The sequence below is a fragment of the Engystomops pustulosus genome, chromosome 11 (genome assembly GCF_040894005.1).
Source record: "Engystomops pustulosus chromosome 11, aEngPut4.maternal, whole genome shotgun sequence".
NCBI lineage: Eukaryota > Metazoa > Chordata > Amphibia > Anura > Leptodactylidae > Engystomops > Engystomops pustulosus.
The window spans coordinates 39210170-39228056 of record NC_092421.1 but is presented as its reverse complement, the minus strand read 5'-3'; the positions used below and the strand labels follow the sequence as shown (position 1 = coordinate 39228056).

Here is a 17887-nt window from a genome sequence, read left to right as displayed (position 1 = left end):
CTGCCCAGGACCCTGGCCCAAAAACCCCATCGTCGCCTCCACGATCCTCCACAGCATCCACCAGCGTTCAGCTCTCCATACCCCAGACGCTGGAGCGGAAACGCAAATATAGTGCAACCCACCCGCACGCCCAAGCCCTTAATGTGCACATCTCCAGATTGCTTAGCCTGGAGATGCTGCCCTATAGGCTAGTAGAGACCGAGGCCTTTCGCAACCTCATGGCGGCGGCCGCCCCTCGGTATTCGGTCCCCAGCCGCCACTACTTTTCCCGATGTGCCGTCCCAGCCCTGCACCAGCACGTGTCAGACAACATCATCCGTGCCCTGACCAACGCCGTTTCTGACAAGGTCCACCTGACCACGGACACGTGGACGAGTGCTGCCGGGCAGGGCCACTATATATCGCTGACGGCACATTGGGTTAACTTGGTGGAGGCTGGGACCGAGACTGACCCTGGGGCTGCTCATATACTGCCGACGCCGAGGATTGCGGGGCCTACCTCGGTCCAGGTGTTTCAGGCCTACTATGCCTCCTCCTCCTCCCACCCCTCCTCCACCTCCTCCTCCGAACTACCATCCGTGGGCACGGCGCCATCAGTCGGTAGCTCTAGGCACAGCAGCAGTGCCGTCGCTAAGCGACAGCAGGCGGTGCTCAAACTGCTGAGCCTAGGCGACAAAAGGCACACCGCCCAAGAGCTATTACAGGGCATCACGGCGCAGACTGATCTGTGGCTGGCACCGCTGAACCTCAAGCCGGGAATGGTTGTGTGTGACAACGGCCGTAACCTGGTGGCGGCTCTGCAACTCGGCAGACTGACACATGTGCCATGCCTGGCCCATGTGTTAAATCTGATAGTGCAGCGTTTCCTCAAGACATACCCCAATCTGTCTGATTTGCTCACGAAGGTGCGCCGCATCTGTGCGCATTTCAGGAAGTCCAGCCCAGATGCTGCCACTCTCAGGGCAGCGCAGCGCCGCCTCCAACTGCCCGCTCACCGACTGTTGTGCGACGTGCCCACGAGGTGGAATTCAACACTGACCATGTTATCCAGAGTTTACCAGCAGCGCAGAGCGATTGTAGACTGCCAGATGTCAACTTCCACCAGAACTGGTAGTCAGGTCAGTCAGCTTCCTCAAGTCTACAATGAGGAGTGGACGTGGATGTCTGATATCTGTCAGGTGCTGAGTAACTTTGAGGAGTCAACACAGATGGTCAGTGGCGATGCCGCCATCATCAGCCTCACCATCCCGCTGCTTGGCCTGTTGAAAAACTCTCTGGTCAGCATGAAGTCGGAAGCTTTGCGCTCGTCACAAGAGACGGGGGAAGAATATTCCCTTGTTGATAGCCAAAGCACCCTGAGGTCTGTTTCTCAGCGCATATCGGAGGAGGTGGAGGTGGAGGAGGATGAGGAGGAAGAGGAGGAGAATGTTGGCGAGACACAAGAGGGGACCATTGTTGAGTCCTTCACTGTTCAGCGTGTATGGGCAGAAGAAGAGGAGTTGGAGGAGTTGGAGGAGGAGGAAATGGACAGTCAGGCCAGTGAGGGGAGTGAATTCTTACGCGTTGGTACTCTGGCGCATATGGCAGATTTCATGCTAGGCTGCCTATCCCGTGACCCTCGCGTTCAAAGAATTTATTCCAGCACCGATTACTGGGTGTTCACTCTCCTGGACCCACGGTACAAGCAAAATCTTGCCACTCTCATCCCTGCAGAGGAAAGGAGTGTGAGAATGCATGAATACCAGCAGGCCCTGGTGCACAAGCTGAAACAGTATTTCCCTTCTGACAGCGCTAGCGGCAGAGTGCGTAGTTCTGCGGGACAAGTAGCGAGGGAGAGTAGGCGAGCAGGCAGCTTGTCCAGCACTGGCAAGGGTACGCTTTACAAGGCTTTTGCCAGCTTTATGTCACCCCAGCAAGACACTGTCACCTGTCCCCAGTCTCGGCAGAGTAGGGCTGATCTTTACAGAAAGATGGTGAGGGAGTACGTAGCTGACCATACCATCGTCCTAAATGATCACACAGCTCCCTACAACTACTGGGTTTCAAAGCTGGACATGTGGCACGAACTGGCGCTGTACGCCTTGGAGGTTCTTGCCTGCCCTGCCGCTAGCGTCTTGTCCGAGCGGGTTTTCAGTGCAGCTGGTGGCATCATCACCGATAAGCGTACACGCCTGTCGACTGACAGCGCTGACAGGCTGACGCTTATTAAAATGAATAAAGGCTGGATTTCTCAGAATTTCCAATCTCCACCAGGTGAAGGAAGCTCAACCTGAATAATTGATCCACTCCTCCTCCTCCTCCTCATTTTCCTCCTTCTCCTCCTCTTTGTACAGTAAAGCAGAGGAAAATGGCTATTTTTTGACAGGGCCCACTGGCTCTTGCTATACTTCATGCATTTAATTTTTCTGGAGGGCCACCTACCCGGTCCTCTGTTTGAAACAATTTTTGTGAGTGCCACATACAGGCACTCAATCTATTCCATTTTTCTGGAGGGCCACCTACCCGGTCCTCTGGTTTGAACAATTTTTGGGACTGCCACATACAGGCACTCAATCTATTCCATTTTACTGGAGGGCCACCTACCTGCTCCTCTGGTTTGAAGAATTTTTGGGACTGCCACATACAGGCACTCAATCTATTCCATTTTACTGGAGGGCCACCTACCTGCTCCTCTGGTTTGAAACATTTTTGGGACTGCCACATACAGGCACTCAATCTATCCCATTTTACTGGAGGGCCACCTACCTGCTCCTCTGGTTTGAAGAATTTTTGGGACTGCCACATACAGGCACTCAATCTATTCCATTTTACTGGAGGGCCACCTACCTGCTCCTCTGGTTTGAAACATTTTTGGGACTGCCACATACAGGCACTCAATCTATCCCATTTTACTGGAGGGCCACCTACCTGCTCCTCTGGTTTGAAACATTTTTGGGACTGCCACATACAGGCACTCAATCTATCCCATTTTACTGGAGGGCCACCTACCTGCTCCTCTGGTTTGAAACATTTTTGGGACTGCCACATACAGGCACTCAATCTATTCCATTTTACTGGAGGGCCACCTACCTGCTCCTCTGGTTTGAACAATTTTTGGGACTGCCACATACAGGCACTCAATCTATCCCATTTTACTGGAGGGCCACCTACCTGCTCCTCTGGTTTGAAAAATGTTTGGGACTGCCACATACAGGCACTATCCAAATTAAATTGTCTCCATAGCAGCCTCCACACGTTGTCTCCATTCCTACCTCCAAAAGTCGTCCATATAGCTGCCTCCATACATCGTCCCTTTATCAAACGAGGTGTGTCAGGCAGAAATTTGGGTTGTTTTCATGGATTCCACATCAAAGTTGTTAACTTTGTCGCCACCCTGCTGTGTAATCCACAAAATATACTTGCAAACTTTTACCATTTAGGGATATTATTTCAGCGCTTCTTGCGCATCTGTTTACATTCCCCTCACCCGCCATATCCTAAACTTATAAGAACGCTACTACACTTGATCTTATACAAAAGTGCTGTTTGGGGAGTAGCCTAGAGACAGGGGCTTGGATTTGCGAAAGCTCGCCTGGCAGCGGAGCGCCAGCTCCATGCGCATCATGCGCTTCTTGCGCATCTGTTTACATTCCCCTCACCCGGCATATCCTAAACTTATAAGAACGCTACTACACTTGATCTTATACAAAAGGTTCTTAGAAGTGCTGTTTGGGGAGTAGCCTAGAGACAGGGGCTTGGATTGGCGAAAGCTCGCCTGGCAGCGGAGCGCCAGCTCCATGCCAAGATCCAACTAACATAGTTTTAACTGCAGCACCTTTAATCTACTACTAGTTCACTGCCTCCATACATGGTCCCCTTATCAAACGAGCTGTGTCAGGCAGAATTTTGGGTTGTTTTCATGGCTTCCATGTTAACTTTGTCGCCACCCTGCTGTGTAATCCACAAAATATACTGGCAAACTTTTATCATGTACCGATATTATTTGAGCACTTCTTGCTCACCTCCTTTGGTTCCTCTCTGCCACCCATTGGTTTGAAGCCTGAGTCCATTTAGGGTATGTCGCCATGACACTCTCTAGCCTGCTGCCGCTGCCTCTGCATGCCGTCCCCTATAGTGTCAGGGTCAATTATTGCATGTTTTAGATGCTATCTAGCTTCATTCTGTCACTCTGTCATGGCCATGCTGTTGCCCATAATTTTGGCATAATGGTGCGTTTAAGCAGCCTCAGAGGCATCCATGCATGCTGCCCCTGCTGTTTCCTGTCCATTTCCGTGGTGTTTCCATCCTTTTCTGAGGTTCCCAGGTGTTTGGCCAAGCTTCCCTGTGCAGAGCCTTGGTCCCCTTGAAAAATGCTCGAGTCTCCCATTGACTTCAATGGGGTTCGTTATTCGAGACGAGCACTCGAGCATCGGGAAAAGTTCGTCTCGAATAACGAGTACCCGAGCATTTTAGTGTTCGCTCATCTCTATTCATGACCGCTCACAAAATCTTAATAAAAAAACAAATATTCCACAGTACGTCAAAAGAAATGAATAATGTTAATGAATAATTAACACAGTTGTATATTAAAACTTTTTTAAAACACCCTTAATTCATTAAGACTGGAATTTTGAACGCTAGTCTCAAAATTCTCCCCGCTGGCTCTACGTCAACCATGTCTACTAATAACTCCAGCAGTTTGGAACCAGAACCAGGTTAGAACTACCAGATTTGTTTGCTGTTGTCTCCACTGGTTTTTCAGTGAAGACTGTAGTAAATCAGGTGGGCTGGGCGTTTACATCTCCGCCTGCCCACCTCCCACCCCCCTTCACACCTGACATGCCCAAAGTGGCATTCGGGTTAAAGAAGCCAGAAAACTGTCTGGGAGGGGGAGATTCATGTGTCTACTCCACCAGAAAGCTGGCATAATGAATCTCCCCAAATGCATCAAGAATGCTATTAACAATTCATTCTACTTTTCCAAAGATTATCACAAAAGAAACAAAGCTCCACCGAGGTACATATGAAACGCCTTGACCCAGAACCCACCTACTGCCCGGATCCTAGTGATTACCACCCAATTAGAATTATCGCTATCATCTTCCATTCATAGTGCTTTCCATCTAGCCTGGTATCAGGAAACTACCACTGTGTACTTGGACTGTGTGTTTTTCTGGTCATTGGCTGCAGACACTAAAGCTCCATTAAAGGCAGTGTCCAAGGCGTCCTGTGAGACCGTGTTGAAAAACTCTGATCAGTCTGCTGTGTGAAGTGGAGTTGTCTCCGGTCAGCATGGTAAATTAGCATCCTGTATTAACCTGTACTGGGCTGTGACTTTTTTTTATAACATTTACTGGTCTAAGACGTCCATGTCTTATATCCATTATCAGATTGCACTGTAATAAACAGTAGTCTCTAAATCCCTTTTGACATGACCAAAGTTTATAATTTCTCACCATTAAAATGTAGAACTCCGGGTGTTTCGGTAATGACAACTATTCCAAGTCACAGGTAAGGTACCAAATTTTAGAATTTACACTTAGGATGGAACTTTTAACATCAGTGGTAGTCTGAATGAAATTATACAGGCATTAGAGCTTGTTTGTATATGTTGGCTAAGTGCCATCATTTGTCCCTACTGGTCAACTCAGTAGTATGTTAAGAACGCTAAGACTTGAGTTCCATTAACTGCACATTTATGTGCCCTATGCAACTAACAACACTGCCAGCCAGTTGCAAAAACCCCTATCATAAAAAAATGGTTGCAAATAGAGATGAGCGAACACACTCGTCCGAGCTTGATGCTCGATCGAGCATTAGCATACTCGTAACTGCTCGTTGCTCGGACGAATACTTCGCCAGCTCGAGAAAATGGCATCTCCCGCCGTTTTGATTTTTGGCGGCCAGAAACAGAGCCAATCACAAGCCAGGAGACTCTGCACTCCACCCAGCATGACGTGGTACCCTTAAACGTCGATAGCAGTGGTTGGCTGGCCTGATCAGGTAACCCTGGAATAGACTAGCCCCTACCCGCGCCGCTCGCATCATTCTCTGTCTGGATGCAGTTAGGGAGAGAGCTGCTGCTGCTGCAGGGATAGCGTTGGGGTGTTATATTAGCTTACTGTTAGGCAGGAGTGAGTCTACAAGAATAGCGTTATATATATATATTTTTTTTGTTTGCTTGTGGCTGGGCTTGCTGGCACTAGTAGTGCAGCTAGTACCATAATGTGAGGAATTTGCAGGGAGACTTGGGAACGTTCTGTTTAGCTCTTAGTGACACACATATCCATCTTAAACACCTAAGTGGGACAATTTATTAGGGGTTTGATTGAATTAGGCACAGTCTGCTTTTTCTTTTTTTTTTTTACTTTTCTTTTTTTTTATAACTCAAAGTCATCAGGCACAGCACAAAATCCAGTTGTGTGCTGTCCGTGTAGGCTATAAACTAGCCATACGAGAACCCAACAGGCCTTCTTAGGGCTACAATAGCGTTATATATTTTATTTTTGGTTGATTTGCTTGTGGCTGGCCTTGCTGGCACTATTAGTGCAGCTAGTACCATATTGTGACGAATTTGCAGGAAGACTTGCGAACGTTCTGTTTAGCATATAGTGAAACACATATCCATCTCAAACACCTAAGTAGGACAATTTATTAGGGGTTTGATTGAATTAGGCACAGTCTGCTTTTTCTTTTCTTTTTTTTTTTTTCCAAAACTAAAAGTCATCACGCACAGCACAAAATCCTGTTGTGTGCTGTCAGTGTAGGTTAGAAACTAGCCATAGCAATAGGATAGCATCATTTTGTTAAAAAAACAAAAACACAAAAAAACACAAAAATTTTTTACAGTTTACACTTTAATTTTGAAAATGTTGAACCCGAGGGCTAGGGGTAGAGGACGAGGGCATGGGCGGGGTGAGACACCACCTGCTGATGAGGGAGCAGGGGAACGCCACAGAGCTACACTCCCTAGGTTCATGTCTCAAGTTACTGGGACTCGTGGTAGAGCACTGTTGAGGCCTGAACAGTGCGAACAGATGATGTCGTGGATTGCGGACAATGCTTCTAGCCATTTGTCCACCAGTCAGTCTTCCACGCAGTCCACCCATGTCACCGAAATCAGCACTCCTCCAGCTCCTCCACCTCAGCCTCCTTCCCCCCAGTCTGCCCCCTCCCAGGAAAATTTGGCATTTGAACTGGCATACTCTGAGGAACTGGACCCTTCCCAGAGTTCCACCGGTCACAGTCTGTGGGTGATGATGACGTAGTGGAAGAAGTTTGTAAAGAGGTGTCGGACGATGAGGAGACATGGTTGTCAGACAGTGGTGAAGTTGTTGTCAGGGCAGGAAGTCTGAGGGGGGAGCAGACTGAGGGATCGGAGGATGATGCGGTGACAGACCCAAGCTGGGTTGATAGGCCAGGTGAACACAGTGCTTGTGAGACAGAGGCGAGTCCTCGACGAGAACAGGTTGGAAGAGGCAGTGGTGGGGCCAGACGGAGAGGCAGGGCAAGAGCTGGTGCATCAGCGCCAAATGTTTCACGTAGTGAAGCTCCCGTGGCGAGGGCTAGATTTTCGGAAGTCTGTAGGTTCTTTAAAGAAACACTGGATGACCGACGGACTGTGGTGTGCAACCTGTGCCACACCAGGATCAGCAGGGGTTCCACCACTACCAGCTTAACTACCACCAGTATGCGCAGGCATATGAATGTTAAACACCCCACTCAATGGAACCAAGGCCGTTCACCTCCGGCCGGGCACACCACTGCTCCTTCCCCTGTGTCATCTGCTGCCACTGCTAGTCAGCCCCCTGCCCAGGACCCCGGCCCAAACACCTCCCGTGTGAAAACCACACCTTCGCCTCAACGATACTCCACAGCATCCACCAATGTTTTCATGCGCAGCGTTCAGCTCTCCATACCCCAGACGCTGAAGCGCAAGAGGAAGTACAGTGCAACCCACCCACACGCTTAAGCCCTCAACGTCCACATCTCCAAACTACTTAGCCTGGAGATGCTGCACTATAGGCTGGTAGAGACCGAGGCCTTTCACAACCTCATGGCGGCAGCTGCCCCTCGGTATTCGGTCCTCAGCCTTCCTGATGTGCCATCCCAGCCCTGCACCAGCACGTGTCAGACAACATCATCCGTGCCTTGACCAACGCCGTTTTTGACAAGGTCCACCTGACCACGGATACGTGGACGGGTGCTGCCGGGCAGGGCCACTATATATCGCTGACGGCACATTGGGTTAACGCGGTGGAGGCTGGGACCGAGTCTGACTCTGGGGCTGGTCATATACTGCCGACGCCGAGGATTGCAGGGCCTATCTCGGTCCAGGTCTCTCAGGCCTACTATGCCTCCTACTCTTCCCACCCCTCCTCCACCACCTCCTCTGAATTACCATCCGTGGGCATGGCGCCATCAGTCGGTAGCTCTAGGCACAGCAGCAGTGCCGTTGCTAAGCGACAGCAGGCGGTGCTCAAACTGCTGAGCCTAGGCGATAAAAGGCACACCGCCCAAGAGCTATTACAGGGCATCACGGCGCAGACTGATCTGTGGCTGGCACCGCTGAACCTGAAGCCAGGCATGGTTGTGTGTGACAACGGCCGTAACCTGGTGGCAGCTCTGCAACTCGGCAGACTGACACATGTGCCATGCCTGGCCCATGTGTTAAATCTCATAGTTCAGCGTTTTCTCAAGACATACCCCAATCTGTCTGATTTGCTCACAAAGGTGCGCCGCATCTGTGCGCATTTCAGGAAGTCCAGCACAGATGCTGCCACTCTCAGGGCAGCGCAGCGCCGCCTCCAACTGCCCGCTCACCGACTGTTTTGTGATGTGCCCACGAGGTGGAATTCAACATTAACCATGTTATCCAGAGTTTACCAGCAGCACAGAGCAGTTGTAGACTGCCAGATGTCAACTTCCACCAGAACTGGTAGTCAGGTCAGTCAGCTTCCTCAAGTCTACAATGAGGAGTGGACATGGATGTATGATATCTGTCAGGTGCTGAGTACCTTTAAGGAGTCAACACAGATGGTCAGTGGCGATGCCGCCATCATCAGCCTCACCATCCCGCTCTGGTCAGCATGAAGACAAGAGACGTGGGAAGAAGATTCCCTTGTTGATAGCCAAAGCACCCTCAGGTCTGTTTCTCAGTGCATATCGGAGGAGGTGGAGGAGGATGAGGAGGAAGAGGAGGAGAATGTTGGCGAGACAGAAGAGGGGAGCATTGCTCAGTCCTTCACTGTTCAGCGTGTATGGGCAGAAGAAGAGGAGTTGGAGGAGGAGGAAATGGACAGCAGGCCAGTGAGGGGAGTGAATTCTTGCGAGTTGGGACTCTGGCGCATATGGCAGATTTCATGCTAGGCTGCCTATCCCATGACCATCGTGTTCAAAGAATTTATTCCAGCACCGATTACTGGGTATTCACTTTCCCGGACCAACGGTACAAGCAAAATCTTTCCACTCTCATCCCTGGAGAGGAAAGGAGTGTGAGAATGCATGAATACCAGCAGGCCCTGGTGCACAAGCTGAAACAGTATTTTCCTTCTGACAGCGCTAGGGGCAGAGGGTGTACTTCTGCGGGACAAGTAGCGAGGGAGAGTAGGCGAGCAGGCAGCTTGTCCAGCACTGGCAGGGGTACGCTTTACAAGGCCTTTGCCAGTTTTATGTCACCCCAGCAAGACACTGTCACCTGTCCCCAGTCTCGGCAGAGTAGGGCTGATCTTTACAGAAAGATGGTGAGGGAGTACGTAGCTGACCATACCATTGTCCTAAATGATCACACAGCTCCCTACAACTACTGGGTTTCAAAGCTGGACATGTGGCACGAATTGGCGCTGTACGCCTTGGAGGTTCTTGCCTGCCCTGCCGCTAGCGTGTTGTCTGAGCGGGTTTTCAGTGCAGCTGGTGGCATCATCACTGATAAGCGTACAAGCCTGTCTGTCGACTGACAGCGCTGACAGGCTGACGCTTATCAAGATGAATAAAGCCTGGATTTCTCAGGATTTACATTCTCCACCAGGTGAAAGAAGCTCAACCTGAATAATGTATGCACTCCTCCTCCTCATTTCCCTCCTTCTCCTCCTCTTTGTACACTAAAGCAGAGGAAACTGGCTATTTTTTGCCAGGGCCAACTGGCTCTAGCTATAGTACTCTATGTATTTAATTTTTCTGGGGGGCCACCTACCCGGTCCTCTGTTTTAAACAATTTTTGGGACTGCCACATACAGGTACTCTATGTATTTAATTTTTCTGGAGGGCCACCCACCCGGTCCTCTGGTTTGAAAACTTTTTTGGACTGCCACATACAGGCACTATCCAAATTTAATTGTCTCCATGGCAGCCTCCACACGTCGTCTTTATAGCTGCCTCCACACGTTGTCTCCATTGCTACCTCAACACATCATCTCCATAGCTGCCTCTCAAAGTCGTCCATATAGCTACCTCCATACATTGTCCTCTTAGCAAACGAGCTGTGTTAGGAAGAATTTTGGGTTGTTTTCATGGCTTCCACATCAAACTTGTTAACTTTGTCGCCACCCTGCTGTGTTATCCACAAAATATACTGGCAAACTTTTATCATTTACCGATGATTATTTCAGCGCTTCTTGCGCATCTGTTTACGTTCCCCTCACCCGCCATAACCAAGCCAATTACTTATAAGAACAGTACTACACTTGATCTTATACAAAAGGTTCTTAGAAGTGCTGTTTGTAGCCCCCGCCTACTTTGAAAATGATAATTTTTTCAAAGTAAACGCTTCTGGCCCCCAGGCCCATTTTGGGTGGGGAGGAGCTGAGAGACAGGGGCTTGGACAGGCGAAAGCACGCCTGGCAGTGGACCGCCAGCTCCATCCCAAGATTAGGCAGCCTTAGAGGCATCCATGCATACTGCCCCTGCTGTTTCCTGTCCATTTCGCCTCCACGATCCTCCACAGCGTCCACCAATGCCTCCATGCGCAAATTTCAACTGTCTATACCCCAGACGCTGGAGCGCGAGAGGATATACAGCACATCATCCCCTTATCAAACGAGCTGTCAGGCAGAATTTTCAGGTGTTTCACCAGATACATAATGGAACTCTGCGCATCTGTCGCCGCCATGCTGGAGACCTGAAGTTTCAATCATAGTAGCGCAATATGAATGCCCCATACTGTCGCTCTTAATCATGGAAGTCGTCTCCATGGCTGCCTCCACATGTCGTCCCCTTATCAAACGAGCTGTGTCAGGCTCATTTTTCGGGTGTTTCACCAGATACGTTATGGAACTTGGTCATTATGTCACCACCATGCTGTCTTATCAACTAAATATACCGTCAACCTTTTGTTCACATAGGAAATCATTTCAGCGCTTCTTGCTCACCTCCTTTGGTTCCTCTCTGCCACCCATTGGTTTGAAGCCTGAGTCCATTTGGGGTATGTCGCCATGCCACTCTCTAGCTTGCCGCTGCTACCGCTGCCTCTGCATGCCGTCTTCTATAGTGTCAGTGTCAATTATTGGATGTTTTAGATGCTATCTAGCCTCATTCGGTCACTCTGTCATCGCCATGCTGTTGCCCATAATTTTGGCATAATGGTGCGATTAAGCAGTCTCTGAGGCATCCATACATGCTGCCCCTGCTGTTTCCTTTCCATTTCTGTGGTGTTTCCATCATTTTCTGAGGTTTCCAGGAGTTTGGCCAAGCTTCCCTGTGCAGACCCTTGTTCCCTTGAAAAATGCTCGAGTCTCCCATTGACTTCAATGGGGTTCGTTATTCGAGACGAGCTCTCGAGCATCAGGAAAAGTTTGTCTCCAATAACGAGCACCCAAGCATTTTACTGCTCGCTCATCTCTAGTTGCAAAGCTTTTAAATTGACAGTGTCAAGTTGTGTCTTTAACCTTGTAGCTTTGAGGCAGCTGGGAAATGATCACATGTTAATAGGAGGATTAAATCATTTTTCGGTCAAGGGCTTAGATATCTCACAATTAGTCACTTAATAGTTAAGTTTTACATTGAGATAATCTTTTATTGCTTTTCCCAGAGGGGTCTTAATATCTAGAATAAGAAAACATGTAATGCCCTACAAGGCAGAGCTGGCTCAAGTGCTAATTAAAAAGACAGACACGTCAGAGAATCCGTATTCTAAAATGAAAGAGAAGAGGTCAATATATGTAAGAGACATTTGTAGCAGTCACTCTTGGTTCCTAGAGTACTATAGCTGTTCTGAAGCTCTTGACAGAAATCTTGCTCAGCAGCAGTTGGCAGAGACGAATTTCTTCCTGTATCTGCCCTGAAGCTGAGTCAATTATAAGAAGCCCTTGCCTTGTTTTCTCTTATGACATAACACCAGTTATAAGTAATACTTCCAATTTCTTATGCAAATACATTGTGGTCTCACAGAAATAAGCAAACTGAGCTATCTCTCCTTATCACACATGCCTGAACTTGCTCTTCTCTATGTGAAAAGATAATGTAGTAGATTCTCCCCACTCCACTGTTTTATATTCAAAGAGTAATTTATCACACAATCTTGTCTTTTAACAACTGACCCTGCTAGATATGGGAGTGGAGACTGATCAGTGAATAAGTGTTATACACAGGGGGCGGGCATCTCTATTGTATTTTTTATATACTGACTAAAGAAATAAAGGTTGATAAATATGTATATAGCCATTAAAGCATTGCAATGTATGATGCTAGCAGTTTTAGAACCACTGCACCTATTCTGTACTGCCAAGTACTGAGTATTGGACCATAAAGGAACCTGTCATCAGGACACAAATTTTTACTTAATGATGGCTCCACATAACCTTTTCAATACTATTTCCCAACTCCTTTTATAATTACCATTAATGGTTTCACTCACTTTTAAAAGTTTATCTGGTTCACTGTATCCAGACATAGAGGAATTGTGAATCCCTTCTTTTTTATCATAATCATCTAGCCCTTCCTCCCTTTCCTTCCTGAAGACCTAAATGGTGGATGGAGGAAACTGGAAGATCTAGCAGTTCAGAGAGGAGATAATGATGATCATTGCAGCCTTGTAACAGAAACCCCCTTGACTCAATCCACTGTGTGTTCTCACATAGTAATTTTCCATTTGTATGTTCTGCTATATCCCATTGAGACATACCAAAAACGAGTGTACATATTGGGGGTCATTTACTAAGGGCCCGATTCGCGTTTTCCTGACGTGTTACCCGAATATTTCCGATTTGCGCCGATTGTACCTGAATTGCCCCGGGATTTTGGCGCACGCAATCGGATTGTGGTGCATCGGCGCCGGCATGCGCGCCACGAAAATCGGGGGCGTGGCCGAACGAAAACCCAACGTATTCGGAAAAACCGACGCATTTAAAAACTGAAAATGTGTCGCTTGGGAAGCGCTTACCTTCACCTGGTCCAGCTCGGTGTATTCCGGCGCGTTCAGATGATTTTCAGCGCAGCAGCGCCACCTGGTGGACGGCGGAGGAACTACCTTCATAAATCCCGTCCGGACCCGAATCCTGTGCAGAGAACGTGCCGCTGGATCTGGTTGTAATGCTTATGCAGGTAGTCAGGGTTGTCATCATGGAAATCAATCTGCAAGTACATTATTACTTACCATTTTTGATTGCACAAAAACAACTAAAAATCCCGCAAAAACTACAGTGTGTTACTTGGTTTCAGTTCTGATGTCCAACATTTTGCATGCAGGACTTTTTTTTATAGTTTGTGATGACATCTAAGGCAGAAGCTCCAAAAGATGTTGTGATCACATACAATATTCATCTTGATAGCCATGCAGGCTTTGCACTTATAATTCAATAATATTTTGGAATTTGTTTTAATGATTAAATGGCATAAATCTTACATTGTGTTCTAGAGTTTATTTTTGTTCCTAGTAGCATTGTCATAAATAAGTTTATTTTGTTGAACACACATACACCTGGAAGTAAGGAAATCAGTGACAAAGTTACAAATGGTCCTTATTTGATTCAGTGCAATTGGAAATAATGGTACATTCACACGTGGCATATTTGTTTGACATTTCAATAGATCGGCTGGTCATTTGTTGGAGTTTTTGCTACTTTTCTTTGGTGGGTAACTAAAGGGTTTTATTTTTAATCCGGAATTTATGAATTGGTGACAGCACAAGAAAGTTACTGATCTAGACAGACTGTAGTTGCACAAAATGCATTAGACTGATCTCAATTAAAAAGGCAAGTCAAAATACAGTTATATACAATTTTCTAAATATAGAATTTGAGGTCCTGTTCAAAAGCACATCCTTATGAGGGATGGTGACAAATCAGTATGTTTTGGGGGCACTAGTGGCCCATTTACCATCATGACAGGCACAACACATTTAATTCAGTAGGACAGAAACAGATGCAGTAGTTTCCATGCACCAAGCTTGCCCCCACCAATCGGATAGAGATGGTCTATCTTGAGGAAAGGTCATCACTAACTCCTATTAATTTAATTTTATTATGAATTTCTTCATATCAATTTACAATGAATTTCTACATATCAACGCTACCATATAATGACCACATACCATACTACAGTAACACAACTGACATAACATATACTGCCTCTGCCACTGATTCAACCTGCAAACATGGCTTTCCTTTCAAATTCTTGGAAAAATGTAATATAATGAACTAAAACAAAAAAAACTAAACTTCCTGTGTAGTTCAACAGGCAGCAAATAAAGGACTTATAGGGGCACATTTACTTAAACGGTCCTGAAGTCTGGCGCGATTCACTAAGATCGTGCGCTCGAGATCCTGCATGTGTCGCTTCCCCGCTGAGGTCTGCCGCAGTTCACCTTCTACTTCCCAGTGTATGTGAGTGCATGTCTTGCGACACAATTAGAATTTTAAATCCCACACTTAGTCCGAATCAGTCAGGTTGTACAATGGCCACGCCCCCAATTTCTGTCGCATGAAAGTCGTCACGATTGCGCCAAAATCCAATCACGTGCGCCAAAAACTATGTTAAATGTTGCACTAATCGGAAATAGTTGTGTAACCCGACGGAAATGCGCTGTGCTCCATGGGCCTGGTGACCATAAACAATGGTTAGAAGTAGTTTGATAATTGGGGACTTTTTAAGCCGTGCAAACTAGACATAAAGTTTGTTCAATGCTCCCTGCAAAGGACAGACTTTCTGAGATTGTGCTTTTTAGGTTACTTCATTTATGGATGAATACTGGCAGCAGTAACTATCTGCCATTATAAAAGTAGGAAAAATTCTGATTCAATTTGTTGCCAGAAAAATACAGAATCCACAAGGCAGTGAATAGTTTGCTCCTCTCTACATATGTGCATGCATACCGAAACTGCATATACAAATCAGATTATTTATTGAGCTAATTTGTATGAGCACCTATGACTGCCTGCACACCAGGTTTATTATAAACAAGAAAATTGATTTTATGCCAAACATACCTTAAGAATGCTGTAGCTACACTGATGTGGAAACCTATCTTGCTTAATCCCTGAACAGAGTGGTTTTGCTATTATCATAAAATTTATGATAATGAGGCTCAGTCTATACTGTGGCTGCTTCCGCACGTCTTCTCTTACACTAATTATGCACTGCTACAGAGAACGCTGTATTCACCAAGTTGTCCCTGACAGGCAGAAGTTATCAATCACTGCACCATTCACCAGCTGCTGTGTATCATCCAGCTCAGGTTGATTAGTCCTGTCTGGACAGTTCAGAAAGCTCTGTGTAATGTGTTTATGAAGGGCAACCAGTATGCATGCGAGCTTTCCCAAGGTCCTGAATTTTATAATTGCTTTTTCAGCAAAACCACTCAGCACAGGGATTAAACAAGATATGCTGCTGCATCAATGTAGCTACAGCATTTTCAAGGTATGTTTGGTTCACAATGCATAAAAACGAATTGTAGACTTCTTTTAATACTTGTGTGTAGAATCTAATGTATAAAGTACATATTTTTAGTGCAGGAATTGACTTTTGTTGTGGATTTATTAGCTTCCACAAGTCAATATTGACTTAAAAAATCTGCATTGAAATGCATCAGTATTTGGCAACAACCTGGGTACATTTTCCATATTGTTTCCCACATGAAGATCAGCAATATGTGGAGTTAACTTTAGGGTATTTAATGTCCATATGAGGCTGCATTCACACTACCGCAAGGGGGATGTATATACAGCCGACGTATATACGGCCGATATACGTCCCCCATAGACGGCAATGGGCGCGGCGCCCTACGGGAGCGGTACGGTGCTGCACACGTGCGGCACCGTACTGCTCCATGCCCCGTGAAAAAATAGGACATATCCTATTTTATCAGGGCATACGGCGCCGTGCGCCATATATCCCTATGGAGAGGGCCGGGGGTGAGCAGCACTCTCCCCCTCCTCCTCTCCCCGCGCGCTGCCGTGTGCCCGCCGTGCTACGGTACGGCGGGCACCGGTCATGTGAATCCAGCCTGAATCTGGATCTCTGCAGTTTTATTAAAAAATACTAACAATGGGGTTTGTTATGAAGCGGAAGTCACATGGTCATCTCTTACTGACTGATTTGCACAGGCGGCTAGAAACCTTTTTTGCTCAGTGTAACTCTTGGGGAGCGGAGGGAAGTGACAGAGTTACTAATAGGTGCCGGTTGTGCCAATGATATTTATCTGGTGCACAATGTGCAAGTTTTAATACAGCAATCTATTTTCTTGTCTACTTTAAGGGAGATGTTGCAATTCTGTTTGCTACGCATTTGTGATACGATACAACTTTATTGATCCCCAAGGGGAATATTTATTGGTACGAATGGCCCAGGCAAGAAAATTTTAAATAAATACGAAAAACTGAAAAATAGAACAGAAAAAAATTGTATAATTGGAGACATTTTCTACACAGGTGGGTACATCTACTTACTAGTGCTCAGAGCATGAGAAAACGGGCAGAGAAGATATATCATCTATATGATGATAACAACCGCCACAAAACTCTCTGCATACTCTGCATACTCGCGAGAGCAGAGAGAGAGAAGCAGGATTGAGCATGTGCGTCCACCTCTGCATGTTTTCTATGGTGGACATTAAAAAGCTATTTATGAAAACAATTGGTTCTAACATTCTAACATTATACCTGGATATCACTTAGAATATTGCAGCCCATAATTTGATATTATTTATCATTTACACCTTTCATTATGTGTGTTTAGATCGCTTTTTGGTAGACATCTTTCATTATATCTTCCACAATACGTCCACCCTATGAAAATATTTTTCATCTATTTACATATAGTTTTGTAGAGCCTTAGAGGCTTTCTTATATCTTTTCTAAAGCAATGTTTTATCCTTCCCAAGCAATGTCTTAATCCAATCTCTACTACTGAGTATTTGATGGTTATGTTGAATGTATAGTACTATATATTGGCTTTATATTATATCTAGCCACATTTTCGTAGCTATTGTTTGTTTAGTGTAACCAGAGGCAATGATAGCAATGACGCTGATATATAAACCAGTTGTGTTACATTTATGGGGGTTTCATAAAGCATTACTTGGTGGTGACTGATCTGCGGACGTTTCAAGGTTATTTTCTGGTATAGTGTCAGTAATGACCATCGTCGAGTTCTGCTTTAGTCTTCTGAGATCTTTCTCCCGATCTTGGCTGTTTGTTCGATGGCAAGGCAGGATTGAACTATGTTCTGCTGCTGCTGCTTGGCCTCCCTGTGGATTGCTGTAAGTCACTATGATACTGGGAATTCTTGACGCTGCTACACGGGTTATAGGATCGCCTTTCCTTTGGCTGTAGCCATTTAAATACTTTCCTGTCTAAGGGTTAAAAAAGTAAAAAGAACATTTAAACACATTGCTTCAGTGTGTTTAGTTAAGTTATAGCTGAGTCTTAGAATATATACACACATGACAGCTGTTTCTTATTATGCAGCAACGTTTGGC

The 17887-nt window shown here is 46.3% G+C and overlaps 1 protein-coding gene across 1 annotated transcript in view; it reads right to left on the bottom strand.

Annotated features, from left to right (window-relative positions):
* Positions 1 to 17441: 17441 nt before the first annotated feature.
* Positions 17442 to 17887, bottom strand: part of OPN4 (opsin 4) — a 33029-nt gene continuing 32583 nt past the window's right edge. Inside the window, exon 11 of the mRNA XM_072129954.1 lies at positions 17442 to 17761. Within this exon, the coding sequence (XP_071986055.1) occupies positions 17474 to 17761 (288 nt within the window). The 3' untranslated portion in view covers positions 17442 to 17473. The remainder of the gene's footprint in view (positions 17762 to 17887) is intronic.